Source organism: Lathamus discolor, chromosome 1, assembly GCF_037157495.1.
Source record: "Lathamus discolor isolate bLatDis1 chromosome 1, bLatDis1.hap1, whole genome shotgun sequence".
NCBI lineage: Eukaryota > Metazoa > Chordata > Aves > Psittaciformes > Psittacidae > Lathamus > Lathamus discolor.
Genome location: NC_088884.1, coordinates 61,356,924 through 61,373,827, shown reverse-complemented (window position 1 = coordinate 61,373,827; position 16,904 = coordinate 61,356,924). Strand labels below are relative to the sequence as shown.

At 41.3% G+C, this 16,904-nt stretch overlaps 1 protein-coding gene across 2 annotated transcripts; it reads left to right on the top strand.

Moving 5' to 3' along the window:
- The first annotated feature begins 9 nt into the window (after positions 1-9).
- FGFR1OP2 (FGFR1 oncogene partner 2) lies at positions 10-11,885 on the top strand. 2 transcript variants are annotated; one of them, XM_065673832.1, is made up of 7 exons: positions 10-126; positions 1,029-1,237; positions 3,671-3,807; positions 4,962-5,079; positions 5,970-6,112; positions 8,341-8,454; positions 9,220-11,885. In XM_065673832.1, the coding sequence occupies exons 3-7, from the start codon at positions 3,673-3,675 to the stop codon at positions 9,355-9,357; spliced, it is 648 nt and encodes a 215-aa protein (XP_065529904.1). In that variant the 5' UTR covers positions 10-126; positions 1,029-1,237; positions 3,671-3,672; the 3' UTR covers positions 9,358-11,885. The 2 variants fall into 2 exon arrangements, with proteins under 2 accessions (XP_065529904.1, XP_065529894.1); XM_065673822.1 differs by lacking the exon at positions 1,029-1,237 and having other exon boundaries at positions 11-126.
- The last annotated feature ends 5,019 nt before the right edge of the window (positions 11,886-16,904 follow it).

Here is a 16,904-nt window from a genome sequence, read left to right as displayed (position 1 = left end):
CGCAGCCCGCCCCCCCGCTGCGCCTCAGCCGCCCGGCCCGCCGCCATTTGACAGCGGGGCGGGCCAGTCCGCGCCGGCCGGGGCTGCACCCCCGGCGCCGGGCGCTGCCGCAGCCGCCGGCCATGAGTGAGTGCTGATAAGCGGGGAAGGGGCGCTTGGGAGGGGGATGGTGGGTGTCGCCGGGCACTTAGGAGTCCAGTGGGCTGGTGTGGGGGTACCTGGGGGGCCCTGATATCAGGACGGGCGCTAGCCGAGGGACCCTTTATCAGTTTTGCCGTGTCACGGTAGCGTGCCGCTGTCGCGACAGTCCTGACTGCTGTACCTTAGTGTTGGAGGCCTCGGTGGCCCCCACTCCCCGCTGCCGAGGAACGGGGTGCCCGCAGGTGTGCCCGGCGTGTGGCCGTGCGCCGCCCCGGCACCGTTTTTGGTCCGGGCCTGTGTGTGCTTTGGGAGGTTCCTGTAGCGCGTTGCGCTGCGGGGAGCCGCGGTGAGGGCTCGGCTTTGGCGAGGAGAGTGCTCATGGGCATCTACACCCAGCCTGGAACGAGTAGAAACTGTGGCGGGTTTCGGCCCTGCTGAGCTGGTCACTGGAGAGGGGCGATCCAACGCGCTAAGCTATGGGGAAAGGCAGTCTTCAGTAAGAATACAACAAAAGAGACGGAAAACTAGAGGAAGGCAATAGCAGCGCAAAAATCTTTATTCTTTGCTGTTGGTTTGTTGCTTGTTTTTTAAAGGGCAGCCAAATTTGATAATGAAAGCAATTAGGAAATAGCAGGAAGTGACAGGAAATGAATATGCAGTTACCAGTATTGCTATGCTGTTTGAGTTGTTGTTCTTGCTACCTGTTGACCCTGTTGGTAAGATTGCAGACTAACAAATCTGTTTGCAGCTGGGCATGTCTTGTAGGGTAGAGGTCAGGAACCACCAAGTTTAGCAGCTATAGACCTCATGCTCATTAAAAGAATAATATAAAATAAGAATTAAGTCAATTATATTTGATTAATTGTGGTTTTTCCCCCAATGTCTAGGTTAGCTCACAGATTTGGATCTATTTTAAGTTAAGACAAAAGAAATGTTTTCCACAGGCAGCCAGATGAGCAGCTGGAGCAAATTCCAAGAATTAAGGCCAGTCTCTTGCCCACAGGCATAATGGTCAAGATTTGGAGCCACTATGAATTACTATGATACAAATAACGATTCTTCTTTCTGAAGTAAAAATCCTGCCTGAAAACAGGAGGTGGGCCTGCTGAAGCTGCTGCGTGGTTACAGTGGATGATGACTGGGGGTTCTGCACAGGGCACACGTCTTCCCCAGCTCACTCGCTGTGGAAAAGAATGCCAGTGGCTTTGCTGCAGATGGGTTTCTTTTCATCTCGTGTGGCTGGGTTGGGTCAAAATGAGAAAGTGCACAGGAGAGTGAATGTGCCCTGTGTTTAAAAATTCATGTTAATGCATACAAATTATCAGAGGTGTTAACTGCATTGTAGTCTGAGTGCCAGATGGATTCCAAGCTCATGGAGAGGCTTGAGAGGCTTTGTTTTATACTAGCTAGAGAATTCATGATCCATGAATTGAGTTAAAGACTGCTCTTCAAATTCTTCTCAAATATGGATCTGATTAAATCAGTTTCTGTAACAGCTTAGCCAGCTAGTGTGGAAGGTCTTCTTTTGCCTGTGATGTTTTTGTAGTCCAGTGAGAATCTGAGACCAGAACTGGAAGGAGAAATGAGGAGCAAGAAAAGCACATCCTTAAAAACAATGCAGTCTGATTCCTTTCCCCATAGTATTTAAAATAGCTAAACCAGATAGAATAAATGTGATAACATATCAGTCTGCTGGAGAACTTGATACCTCAAATACATATGTGCATCATATGGAAATTAAAATGAACTCTAGTTCATAAACAGGAAGGATTTAACATTATGAATGTATAATTGGAAGCTTGTACATACCCAAATACTGATGGTTTTGATAACACATGGATCACAGCAAACACAGGTTGAAACCGTTGTGCTCTGTGCATGCAGGAAGCTCACTTTCTGAAGCTCCTTCATCAGCAAACAAGTCTCAACCGTCCTGTGGTGGCAGGGTCCCTGAAAGACCCTTCTCTAGTTCACAGAAAAAGTGAAGTAAATGCTTTTGTATTACATGTGCTTCTCAGAGCTAATGAAATTACCCAATTAAAATGTTGAGAGGTTAGACCTTGCAGGATATTCTGGGAGCCTGAGAGCTCTTCAGAGAGAACATTCCATACCCTTCTCCTGTCTTGCTCAGGTTTCCCCCACCTTAGTGCATGAGGGCTGGTTATTCCTACCGTTTGTAAATCTTTTGAAGGGAATGGTGGAATTTCTGGTGTTTGAAATACCCTTACTTGTACTACCTACTCAGGACAGTGGGAAAAGGTCCGGTGAGGAAAATGGGAGGATTTTCTTAGGCTTGGGTAAAATGATTTGCAAAGGTGCTAAGAGAGTTATAAAATCAATATGGAGCAATTTTTTTTTTCCCCTGTAGCTCAGGAAAGGCTCATTAACCTTTTATGCTTAAAAAAATCTCTCCTTTACCAAGCAGCCTGGCTAAGGAATGGATTTAGTTGATTCTTTCAGTACCTTAGGAAGTTTTCTGAAACAAATCTTAAGTCTTATATCAGTAAGGCCAATAACTAATAAACCTCTATCAATGCTCTCTGATTGCTCAAGAATAGTTCAAGTTTAAGCAGATTTCCTTTTTAGTAGAAAAAGGACCAGGTTTCTTGAAGGAAAACAAAAACTTAGGCTGAAAATCTCAGTCTTGAAACTTGGTCTATCAAGCATGAGCACGACAAAATTCAGGGTAAAGGCCAGTTGTTTGGAAATGCTGGCGTGTGCAAGTGTTTTGCAAGTTTAGCAATTCTAGCTATAGGTAATTTCTGCAAGCTACTGCAATTAGAAGGCTGGTATTTTAGCTGTGCAGTCAGTTCTCTTTCTTAGCTGAGTTGCTGTCTTTATCCTGCTGAAAATTTTACAGTTCCATTCCGTGCAGTGAAACATGATGTTTGTGTTCTTTTTACAGACATGAAGAAAACATGAGCGTTTAGTTTTCTGTTTATTACCCCCCTTTAGTTTTCTGTTTATTATCCAAGTATCTCTTCTGTCAGTTTGAGCTCTTCTTTCTCTGCTGATTTAATGCATCAAAATCTTCCAGTCCACTGTAGACCTTTAGCCTTGTCTTTTGTGCTGGAGTTCTACTTCTCAAATGAAGTATATCTGGCTGGTAGGAGGGCACATTAAAAAAAAAAAAAAGGTAGTACTGAAAAATGAAATAGTTATGTAATCGTTTTTTTTCTCTGCTACTTACAGAAGAACATGCATAGATGCTCTTCCATATGTTCAGTAGTTTTACTTTGCATTTGGTATGTTAATACTCTCCTCAAAACATAAAGTTTACTTTCATTTCCTTGCTCTAATGTGTGGTCTCAACAGCAATTAAAAAGGAGGAAAAGGAAAGGAAGACTTTAGTGTGTACTTGAGGCATAATTTCTTCCTACTCATAAAATACTACAAAACGGATGTTTCTGAGGCAAAAGTTTATTCAGCTGCTTTAGTCTAGAAATATATATCTATATTTCACATAGGTAGCTGTTCTCTGTGTAGCAAACAGATGGTGGTGAGAAAATAACACGTTTCTAATCTTTAGAAATGAGTTGCACAATCGAAAAAGCCTTAGCAGATGCGAAAGCACTGGTGGAACGGCTGAGAGAGCATGACAATGCAGCAGAAGCTCTGATTGAACAGACTACAGCTCTTAACAAACGGGTTGAAGCAATGAAACAGGTTTGTTTTCCAACTTTGTTTCCTCCCTTAAGAGAACAACATGGAAACACATAGTTAAAGATAAATTTTGTCTGCTACTGTACAGTGTAAAACTAGTGTGTTATTTGATTAATCCTTTAATACCATACTAGGTATTTTCGTTAGAGGTGTGACTATTATCTAAAAATAGGTTGCTTATGTATTCAGTTTGATCCTGTGAAGAAGTTTTCTGTAACTCTACCTTAAATATTGAAACTGGCATTTATTTGAAGAATACTGGTAGAAATTCGCTTGATATCTTACAAACCATTGTGTGGTGGCTTGTGTTTTGCTCTGCTGTGAAACTACTTGTTTTATTAATTTCAACATGCACATGTAATCATATAGAGGCCCAGTCATGCTTTCTTCTGTTCAGAATATTTTTAATCTATCACTGCCGCCTTTTGTTTCAAATTAGCTTCTTAGGCTTTTTTTTTTTTGTGATCAGTTCCATTCTGATGTTAAGCTATTCAAAGTAGGTCATTAGTTTTTTCACTAGAAAACTCCTGGAAAAACATAAAGGGGTCTAATGACTTTCCATATGAGAGTTCATCCTGTCATTTTAATAGACCACAGGATGTGTTAATGGGCCTATAAAGTAATAAAATCCTGTATGTGCTTCATCCCTGTAAAACCAGTCATGCAGAGGCTTCATGACTTCAAACTGAGAGCATTAAACTTACGCATTTGTTGAGGGCAAGGATCCCTTCATTCAGGTCCACAGGACTTGTACCTGTACACCCTTGTGGTTTAAGGTATTGGGAAGCCACAGTAAGTATCTGGAGGTTAATACCTCATGGTTTTTTCTTTACCATATGTATATCAGTTTTAAATTACTTGATGGTGAACTCGACCTGCATTAATTGAAGGTTAACTAATGCCCACTGCACACATCTAAGGTATGAAACTTATATGAAACAAAGGTGATACTTTCGTGTCCCTAAGGGTAGTATGTTAGCAACACCTTCAGAAGGGTTTCTGTTTGTTTGTTTAACATTATTGTTTAGAACCAAGCATTATCTTACTAGTTACAGTCTTTAACAGTAGAACTGCTCCTTTGTGACTTGCTGATAAATGCTTGCCTTTGGTTACTCAAATATGTTGTGGCTCGTTTGTTTTGGTTTTCCAATAACTAGTACCAAGAAGAAATTCAAGAGCTTAATGAAGTAGCAAGACATCGTCCTCGGTCTACGTTAGTGATGGGTATCCAACAAGAAAACAGACAGATTAGGGAACTGCAACAGGAAAATAAAGGTAAAATGATACACTTATCATTTTCAAGTTCCAGCCTGCACTGCTGGAATCAGTGACACTTTCACCATTGATCTGTTCTCAAAAAAACTGTTGTTGAAGTTTTTCTTCTAGTCTTAATTTGTCAGTTTAACTGATTATAACACAATCTAATAAAGAGTCCTAATGTCCAACCACTGGAACTATGATTGACAAAAAGTGAGAGTTGTGGAAAATTACTTTTTCAGTCCTTATCTAAAGTTTAGCACAAATGAAATAAATAGAACTTAATCCTGCGTTATAGGTATCTGTTTGGAAATGTGTTTCCCACTGCTAAAAATAACTAATTTAGGAACAGTCAGGAGAAGTTGTAGAGTAAGCACAGTAGCATAATTCCTTCTGGAATTCTGTCCACTAGGAATTAACTGTTCTTCCTGGGATACCTTACTTATTCTAACAGTTATATTCAGCAAAGGTTTCAATGATCTTGATTTGTATGAATCTCATCTTATCTTGGGAGTTATTTGTCCTTTGACTTAGTATATTTTGAACATGAGCATTTTTTAACTCTTATTTACCAGATTAAAACAGATATGTAAACTTCTTTCTAGCTTTTGTACAGTGTTGCTTATAGTGGCTAGAGTAAAGCTGCTCAGCTACACTCAACATGGCTTATGTCAGCTAAAGGGACTGGATATGAAGTTGTATTAACAAAAGGCCTCTGTTTCTGACAAGAATTTTCCCAGGGCATTCACCACTGAAGACATCTGCGGAGCCTACACAGATTTTATGGTGCAAGGAGAGGGAACATTTCATTAAGGGCTTATTTCAGTTTTCTCAAGCTGAAGTGCTTTTGTATTTTGTTTTAGTTCTTCTCTGTTAAGCTCTAACTAAAATGAAAATTATTTTGGTAGAACTACGCACATCTCTTGAAGAACACCAGTCTGCTCTGGAACTCATAATGAGCAAGTACAGAGAACAGATGTTTAGGTTGCTAATGGCGAGCAAAAAGGATGATCCAAGTATAATAATGAAGTTAAAAGAGCAACATTCCAAGGTAATAACTTAGTTGTTTGGTTGGGTTTTTTTTTTTCCTTTGTTTTTCTTGGGTAATACTTCAGTTAGTTTGTAGTGGATTAGTTTAAAGCTTACTTTGTCTCAGGTTTTGTATCACTGTACTATGAAGTCCTAATTTTTCTAATCCAGTCCATGAAATATGATCAGGAACTTGATCAGTCAAGTCAACCTTATTGGCTTCTCATTTATTTAAGCTTTTTAAAAGTAGCATTTCGTTACTGTATCTACTTCTTTTGTTTTGCTTCAGCCTTTAAGGCAACCATCTTATTATACTTCCACAGGCCACACAGAACTTAGTAATTCAGACATTTAGACTGGCTTTAACTTATGCTTGTGGCTCCAACAAATAATTAGTAAACCTGAAATGTTTAAAGGCCCTTTTGAATGGTGGGTAACTGAACATACACTTCTCTTCTTTCCTGCTTCAGCCCTTGGTTCTTGTTTCAGTACTGATCAGGATTGCTGAGTAGAATCTAGGGCAGCCTGCGGTGCTTAAAGGGTGGTGAAAGTTGCTGGTGAAAGGTTGCTGCATTTTATGGCTTTTGAAAACTAGAAAAGCAAAGTGTTAAGCAACATTTTTGTAAACTATTGTGAATGAGGTATATGGCAAACAAGAAGGAGAGAAATGCAAAAAGTGTTTGTAAATGTTTGAGGCTATCTTTGTAAAGAAACACTTTCCTTGCATTCTTTGGTATTACAGCATTTAAGTTCCAGAGTAGAACCCTACACATTTGTGTTAGCATCTGGTCTAACACTAGTGACCTTGAAATAGGTCCTGAATCATATTGATCGATAGATCGTGTAAGCTGGCAAAGTAGGAAGCAGGGAGGACAGCAGTCAGTATATCTAAAACCCACTACCTCCTTCCCGGCCCTTCTCAAGGGTACATCCTCACTAACTCATTCTTTACCACTGATTACAGCTTCAAGGTAAATTTAGTTTTTTGATGGAAAAAAAGAAAAAAGTCTCCTATGATCACCTTCACTGAAAACTGAGAAGAAAATAAAGACTTACAGCAAGTTCTACCCCCATCCCTCCCTTCCTCTCCCCTGCTCTGAGTGGGTGTTTAATAAGTAAACAGCTGAACAACAGCTTTGGCAACTGAGGTGCCAGCAAGGAAAGGATGGAAAGGGCTGAAGTTTGTTTCAGTAAAGTATATTTGGGTCACATCAAGTTTATCATTCAAAGTGAGGCAGTTCTTTATGGTAGCTTAATCATTTCTGGTAGTTTAAAGGCAAGCTGATCATCTGCTGGATGTGTGGACCTCCATTCAAATTTGTAATTTAAAGGTGGGATTTAACTTTAGTCGATACTGTTTTTTTATTTCAGTCCTACTGTTCTGCTTGTCCCAGTATTAGTTAGTAGCTGTGGTGAATTTTGACCAAAGGTCAGGTCAGACACAAATAGGCTGGCATGATCGGTGGTCAGTGAAAACAAGTATCTTAATGGTGTTTCCAAAAGCTTTTATTTTTCATTGCCTTTTCCTAAACTTGTCCTTTATTCAAACTCTACTGTCATCGAATCACAGAATGGTTTGGGTTGGAAGGGACCTTAAAGCTCATCCAGTTCCAACCCCCCTGCCATGGGCAAGGACACCTTCCACTAGACATGGTTGCTCCAGGCCCTGTCCAACCTGGCCTTGAATGCTGTCAGGGATGGGGCAGCCACAGCTCCTCTGGGCAGCCTGTGCCAGTGCCTCAGCACCCTCACAGAACTCTCTAATGGCTAATCTACATCTCCTCTCTGTCAGTTTAAAGCCAATCTCCCTTATCCTATCCCTACATGCACTTGTAAAAAGTCACTCTCCAGATTTCTTGTAGTCCCCCTTTAGGTACTAGAAGACTGTTATATAAGGTCTCCCCTGAGCCTTCTCTTCTCCAGGCTGAACAAGCCCAACTCTCTCAGCCTGTCTTCATAGCAGAGGTGCTCCAGCCCTCTGAGCATCTTTGTGACCTCCTCTGGATTTGCTCCCAGCAGTTCCACATCCTTTTTACGTTTGGGACCTCAGAGCTGAAAGCAGTACTTCGGGTGAAGTCTCTCAACAGCAGAGCAGAGGGGTAGAATCACCTCCCTTGACCTATTGGTCACGCTTCTTTTGATGCGGCCCAGCACATGGGTGTTTTCAGGGCTGCAAATACACACTGCTGGATCATGTTGAGCTTCTTATCAACCAACACCCACTGTTATTGTTTACTTTTTATGTTGTAGGAGCTGCAAGTACATGTGGACCAGATTACAGAAATGGCAGCAGTAATGAGGAAAGCCATTGAAATTGATGAAAAGCATGGTTGTAAAGAACAGGAACGAATCCTTCAGCTGGAGGTAAGTTGAAAATCAAAACAGCTATGGCCCAAGAGCAAGGCAGTAAATATTAACACAGTTATTTCTGTTCAGTTACTTTATTTGGTGTGAGTTACTGTTGTATCAGTCACTCACGCTGCTACTTTGTTGCACTTTCCTTGTTGGAGGACTGGAAGTGCTATTTTCCCCTCCGTCCTTTCCTCAAGTTTTGCATAGTGATACCAATCACTGATGTCTGGTGATGAAGAATATACATATTGGCTTAAGCTTTCTCTTTTTTTTGAAGTCTCCAGGAGTGTAACCAAAAGCTAGGAAATAATACAGATTCATCCTAATGAGACACTAGGGTGCAAATAATAATACCCACACCTTTGGCTTTTAAATATGATTATTTTTTTGGTAATAATTTTGTGCCTTTGGGGAGATTCTCAGTTATTTAGCATTGGAGGAGCCGCAGTTTTGCTCTTTGATTAAGTACCAACAAAGCAGTTAATTATGGGACAGTGTGTGTGGAAAGAACAGATGTTACTTTTAAATGCAACTTAGTTACTCTTTTCTTACCCATCTTTGTGTTTTGAGGGGTTTGTTTAATGCTTAATGCCCATTCAAGAGAGCAAGAGAGTCAGAAACCTAAAGTTCTCAGTTTTAAAAAGTAACATAGCACCACCTGACTGCAAATCAGTATTTTAATCCTTTTACATATGTTTGGAGTAGAGGGGAGGTTGTTAATGGAGTTATCTTCTTTCTGGAGTTCTCTTAAATACCTTTTTCTTTCTCTGGTTACAGCAGGAAAACAAAGGCCTGAGGGAAATTCTTCAAATAACCAGAGAATCATTTCTGAACCTCAAGAAAGAAGATGCATCAGAGAGCACATCTCTGTCAGGATTAGTAACAAGCAGTGATTTGAGCCTGAGGAAAAGCTGAAGACTGTGGAAGCCCACAGGCTTCAATTGCACACTTTACAAACTGAGTATCAGGGGTCACTTGTCAAGCACTTGTTACTGAATAGGGCACCAGCAAGCTAATGCATCTTGAACTCCAGTTTAGCGGCTTTTATACTGTGTAAGATAAATTACAATTGGTATTCTACAAAAGCCTTAGGGACAGACTTAATTGCCATAGATCTAACTTTCATAGGAAATGGGTTCATGCACTTACCACATTGGAAATTCTTTTTATATGACATCATTTTACAGATGAAAGACAAGATTTCACAGAATTTAGCTAAATTCTTGTTCATAAAAAGTTTTAGTGTGCCTGTTATATAATGAAGGTGAGCTTTGAACGTCTCATCTCTGGCTAAAAAGTAATAACTTCTGAATATGCTTTGTGCATGGTCCACATCACGTTTTTTCCTTTTAGTATGTTTTTAATAGATTCTCATGTTGCAACAAACCTGTTTAATGGAAAGGGTGCACAGGCAGCCTGAAACATAAGGATGTCTGTGATTTAGCCTGTTCAGATATAAGGTTGATTGTCCAAACATAAGCCATGGTTTTGCTGTTAGTCAATATTTCTTCGTTTAAATTGAACACAATTCTTTAAAACATGTCTACTTGATTGTATTTTCAAAACATGAAAAGAGCTGCTTCTACTTTGCTGGCTTCTTGAACACAGGTAGCACACTGTAATTCTTCCTTAGCTTTTACTTTTAAGAGAGAAAAGCAGGCTCAGTTCTCTAGAAGCAGGAAGCCACAGTAGTTCCATCTATTTCTTCTCGGATTGGGAAATGGCAATTTGAAAGCCCCTGCGCAGCAGCAGCATTTCTGCAATTAGTTGGCAGCCTGCAGTTAGTACTCTTCATTTTTCATTCTTCAGTACGAAATAGTCATCAGGAAGGTTTTTAAGTAAGTTCGAGATACGTGTTGTGTTTGCACTAGGGAAAGTTTCACTATGCTATACTGACAAATAGACTGCTCACTTCTAATCCTGCAATACTTGCAGAAGTGAAAAGGAATTAGCTTTTCTAGATCGGAGTGCAGCTGACGCTGTATGCAGATCTGGTAGATGTGCTATGCAAGACAGGCTTGTGGTAAAGAGATGCTAAAATAATGGATATTTGCCTTTTGTTTGTCTGACTGTCCCTTCTTGGTATAGGCAGCGAGAACACTCCTACTTTTGATGGATATCATCACTTTTTATCCAGCACATTAATGTATTCTTGCCTTGGAAAGCATACTCAACAGCAGCAGAGTGAAAGCTTTCAACCACAGACAACTTCAGATCTATAAATGCCACCTACAGTTAAGTATTTTGGCTACTTAATACCTCACACAGCAAAGTTGAACCCCTATTCTGAAATCAACTGTTAATCAGATTTGATTTTCAGTTGCAACAATATAGAAAGAATTAAGCACCAAACACTTTGAAGTGTGTCACTTTCAAATGTAACTTCCCTTTGACGCGGTACAGCTTCCCTGGGTTCAAGGTAAACCCACCCCAGCTCCAAGGGTGAACTTCCAGGGCCCAATAAACTCATTTATAGGGAACTTAATATTTTTGTTCTGTTGCTGCCCCACTTACCATAGTGCTTTTAAGAGGAAAAAGTGAAGTGGTGGCAAAGGAGTGTTTGGCAGAGAGGATAAATGCTGGTTTTCAATGAACCAATCCAGATGGGAAGAAATGCAGTTGAAAGGACAGATAAATTCATGTTATCTCAATTTTCGGAGCATTTTTTAAATAAGTTGAGGAATTGCTATTTCTCTTTCTAGAGCACCTCAGCTTCTTTCTAGGCTTAAGAATATAATGAGGACTTTCATGTACGTGAGAATACAAAAAGTTTTAACCATTTCCAAACCTAACACCTGGTGGGAGTTGTTTGGAGAGCATTTGAGCTCAAGCACAGAACAGCCTTGTCTGCTATTAGTGTCTATAAAACCTTGCCAATGCTGCTGTCATTTAGATTTCGCATTCCTGCTGTAGCTTGCAAGCTGGTGACTTACCCTTTTTTTCAATGGAGTATTTTGTTGTTGCAAACTCACAAGAAGTTTGGGGTTCATTTGATTAAGTGATTCCTTTTATAAGTGTCGTTTTAGCCATTGAGTGGTCTCAGACATTTATATCCATGTAATGCTGAATGCTGTTTCCTGGCTGACATTCTGATTTACCTTTCAAGAACAGTCTCCAGCACTGTATAGCAGAGAGGGAGTGTTAGTCTGTGGCAGTTCTTAAGGTTGCTCTATTATGAAATAATGCTTGATTAGTGTTTATTTTTGTAAAGAAAAATGTGACTTAATTTATCTACTCCTAGTCTTCATATTTGATACTTCTCCCCTTTCATCCCCCCGACCTGATTCACTTTAGGATTTTACAGAACCTTCACGGTGTATGGAGTGACTATTTTTCATTGCATACCTGTTATTTTTGTAATGCAGATGGCTTGAAAAGAATTTATTGCTAGAATTGTGTACTGTACAGTAAACTTATTTTATGAATAAAGTTGACTGAAAACATGGATGTCTTCATGCTTAAAACAGGATACTGAATCCACAGTGAGCCTTGGCCATAACATGCAAGCAAAAGAATACATCTTTTTGCCATTGACTCAGCTGATCTTTATACATTAAGGCAGGCAGGTAGGCCAAGTATAGTGCTTTTATTCATGTTACTATATAGCAAGAGAAAAATCCTCTGTATAGTCTTAACTTTCTCTTGAAAAGCAGCAGTCTCTTCTACACGAGCGGTTAACCCCCTTTCAAATGAACCAGTGGAAGTGTTTACTAAGCAGTCCACTGGCTTTGATTTTTGGATCAAAACATACTTTGGTGCAGAGAGGATGGGACAGCTGAGGGCTTTTCTTGAAGATTAAAAAAGCCCACTTTGGCACAGTTCAGACTCCAGGTTCTCTTCTCTGCGACATGTAAATGAGAACATGAGTGGATTACATTCATAAGCTGACAACATCATGTTTTCTTCACTTCCCCATGATTTCTCTGATGAGAGTCTTGTTTTCAGTACAACAGATTTGGTGTTTATAAACAGGTAATAAATGTCATGCTAAATCATAAATACATGTAGCAGCTATTCAGCTGAGCTAAAACCAAAGGGCAGTTTGAAACTAAACTGGGCTGCTTCTTACAAGTAAAAAACTTAAAAAGCTAAAGCTATTTTGAACAAGGGCATTGGAATAGAAGATTATGTTCTAATACAGAACTGATGGCCCTAGCTTTCATACAGAATTGTGTTTACTAGGATCCCTTTGTAGATACCCACGGTACAAGTTACATTGGCTTCAGAAGTTTTCATGTTATTTTGCAAACATTAAGCATTAAAAGCACTTTTTTGATTAAGACTTTGTAAATCTCCTGTTTGAGTGTAAAACATGCACTTTTTCTCTCTGGAGACACTGGTGTCCAAGTGTCTCATGATGATAGGCAGTTAAATTGGCTGACAGAACAACTGTGCTGGTCACAGTATGACAGCTTGTATGCAATGACAGTGGAAGAATGAGACAGGAGAACTATGGAATTAAGTCAGAAGTGAAGTTATGTGGTGGAGGAGTCAATTTTAACATGACACCTTTACCAACCTTTTTGACACCATGATGTCGGCAACACTTAAGTTCTGGAAGCAGCATCTGCCACAAGAGACCAAAACCACAAAAGGAGAAAAAGCAAGAGCCCAGCTGTAGGTGCTGGGAAGCTGCCAGGCCTCTGCACAACTGTCACAGGAGCAGTGGCTCAGCAGGAAGCCATTTAACACAGTGTGCAAACAAAACCACCTCATTGCTGTCCTAGAAAGATCCGTATGCTCTCCCAGGCATATGGATCCCCAAACCAGCACCAAGGAACCAGTGCCTGTTGTGACTGTTTAAAGCGGTTGGGTAGGTTCTGTATGATGTCAACAGAAGACCTCTTGCTAAATTTACCTTTCCAGAACCCCATGATGTGCAGGGAGAACCACTTGTGGCACACAGCTGTGTGACACCATGTGCACATACCTGCTAAAGGTGTCGGTCACTCAGCCTCACCTTCTGCACCTCCCACTTTTCTTTTGTGATGCAGTTGATTATCATGCTGATGACAGTAGAACAGACTAAAAACTGCTCAGCTTCCACATGCTGAAGGGTGCTGCAAAATAAAACCTGTTCTGTTTCAGTGACTGAATGAGAAAAGACACTGATGCTCCTGCTGCCTGCAAGCACCTTCCTTCCCCAGGCATGTTCTGATGCAGCAGCATGCCTGTTGGAGCCAGTGTGGTCGTAACTTTGTATTAGAGAATATCATGGAATCACAGGCTGGTTCAGGTCAGAAGGGACCTTAAAGACCATCTAGTTCCAACCTCCCTGCCATGGGGAGGGACACCTTCCAGTAGACCAATAACATCATTACTTCCCAAGTTTAGTAAAGGACTTCATCTGACATTTAGAAGGAGAAAACCTTAAACAGCTGCTCAATGTGAAAGGAAATATTTCCCAGTTCCAGTCTTGGAAAAAGTACATGCTGGCAACACTCCTCGGACACAAGCTAGAGAACAGTGGCACAAGGGAAACAAGCAGCACTCCAGCTGCAGTTCCTTTCTGTTGCCCAAAGGTGAAGTTTTACCTTTTTCTAAAGAACAGCAGAATGAATTGTTTCCACACAGCATTGTAAACCTTAAAAAACGCATTTGAGGACAGCTATTTCAGCAGTGAAAAGCATTACATAGATTTTCAACAGTTGAGTTGCTGGAAGCCCGAACAACACAGCACACGAGTTGGTGCAGGGTGACCAGTGTCTTCATTCTTCCAATACAACGTTCAGGAACATAGTAAGCAACTTCAATGAATCACCATCTGCAGCTCATTAAATTACTGGCTGGGCAAACAGCACCTGCCTCCTCCGATATACCCCAGCCGTGGCTCTTTCTGCTTCCTGCATATGACTTTCCCCCAAAGCATTCAGGATCAGGAGAGGTTAATCCAGCTTGTTTTGAGCTCATTAGACAACAATCTATTGTTACACCAGAAGGCTCTACAGAAATGCAGAAAACTGCAAGGAGTGCTTTTCCTGACAGGACAGGCTTGTGAAAAGCCAGTTCTGAAGCAGGCAGGCAAGTTGTACACAGCCACTCCCTCTCACCCCCAGAATGAGCTGATTTATTGCTCTGTTGTGAAGCTGTCCTCCCCCAGCACACACAGAAGGCCTCGCATACTCCAACAGGAGACAGCTGTCTGCCTACAGGCAAGGTCTGGTATAAACAAGCTTCTGGTTGAACAAGCAGAAAAGTTACTGGAGCTCTCATTTCTGGAGAAAACTGAAGCACCAAAGACGTTGGATGGGACAACCAAACCAGGTGAACATCGACTACAATTCAAATTGATAGGCAGTGGTATACCCATGCACCTCAGCCACTGAGTCAGAACACAGATATGATGCTTACAACGCTTATCTTCCATAGGGTATTTACATACTGGAAGCTCAATGCTTCCCATTCTGACTATTCGCTGGCTAAACCAACCAGAAATCAAGGTTGTAACAAGGCCGCCCACAAGTACCATCACAAAGATCACATGCAAACCTACATCATGCTGCTGCCAGCTCTTAAGGAAGAGAGATTAAAAGCTCCAGGGCTTAGTGAAAAATGCACATATTGATTTTTCAGAAGTTTTCACATAAAGGAGGACAAGGACGAGGCAAGGACAACGCCAGCATGAAAGCTGAAGAGCCTTGCAGGGGTGAGAAGCGCGAGTGAAAACGCACAGAATGTGGGTGGTGGGAAGGCTGTTTTTGCACATGTTCCAGGTTGGAGGAGTGGACAGGTACAGAGGGGAACAGAGAAATCCTTGAAGCTTCATTTATCTCTTCTGCTATTGCAAAGAAAAGCAAAGGCTGGGAAAGAGTAACCTGGCACTAGTTCAGGGAAACAGGAAGATGTCATGGGTGAGCAATAGCTACAAGATCTGCAGTGCTGAAGGATGATTCTGGGGGTCTTAACCCAGCCTGTTGCGTTGACACTACAAGCCGAAACACACACCTCACACTTGAGGGTTAGGAGCAGAAGTGTGCTGAGACAGTCCGCTAGAAATTAAAGAAATAAATACACCCTCCTGAAGAGTTACTGATGTTTGTGCCATCTAGTGACAGGATTTTGGTCCTCAAGCAGTTTTAAACTGAACCTTGCTTTATCCTCCTTTTAGTTTTCCAGTTGCTTGGGACAGTTTCATACAGTTTTGGCAATGGCCAAATACCTCAGACACAGGAAAACAAGACCAGCTTGAAATCAAGGCACCGGGCAAGCTAGGCCATGCTGCAGTCTCTCTGGTAGCAATACCATAAGTATGTCAGTTAATGCACTTGACAGGACTGAGTTTGGGTTTCAGACTGGCACCCCACAAAGTTTACATTCTGCTCAGGTTTCCCCACGCAGCAATGGTGTTAAGCCAACACAACATTTTCCTCAGAAGCCTCTAGCACAGAGTTTTATATAACACCCAGCAGTTGGGCCCCCAGAATGGTTTGAGTGCTTTATAACCTGACACATGCAATATTTCTACCAATCAGTTAAGCAGATCTAATGACAACTGCTAATACCTTTTCTTCTTACCAAGCATTAGCAGAGTAGACTGTTGGACTGGGAGCTCTACATCATGCTGTTCCTCCCCGTAAGGAAAGCCACTTGCATAGGACATGACTGCCGAGACGACAAAGGAACATTAATTTTGCGGGACCTCTATAATTTCCCATAACCTGCTCCCAAATCAGTTTGTCTTCCTCTTCACTGAAGTACATCCACGGAAAGCCTGAGCTGTTTCTACTTTGCCGTACTTTCTGACCATTTGGAGAAGCAGGCAGGCAAGCTGCCTGACATTTGTAGCCCTCCATGAAGCAGCAGTCAGGTTAGGTTTATGTTTTTAAAGTTAGGAAGTAGAGACAAGAACAAAGGAAGACCTGTTTGTTTGAGAAGACCAGTGTCCTAGAGTTCACTTGTGCCATAGCTTATTTAGCTACTAGGAGCAATCAGCATGGGTGTGAGAGCAAGGGGAAGAGTAAAAGGGCTTCTCCTGCAGATTTGGAGCAGGACCGAAACACATGCAAATCTAGGAAAGCTCAACAAGCAGCTAAGACAAATACCACAATGTGATCATTGCACATTACTACAATGCACCAAAGACTGCAGAAGACTCAGTGAAAGAAGTGTGCCGGAATCATCCTGGCAGAAGAATTCTCTACAGCAGAAGAAAATAGCCCAGAGCATAGTCCAGAAAGCTTCATTTTACAGGAAGCTTCAAACCACTGCCTAGAAGGACATAAGAGTCCCCAGGAGCAGTAGATAGTATTATTTTAAGCTAGCAAAATTGCAAGGTAGCTGTGCAACATTTAGCACAGCTAACACAGCAAGGCAGTGAATGCTTCCCATGAGAGACTTGGCACTCCAAGGAGAGGCATAGCAGGGTAGGATCCAGTTTTTATTTCGCAACTGCCTCAGAGGGTACACAAAATCAACTTGAAAATTATCCCTTCAAAGCCCCAGTGGATCAGTTTGTGTATTCT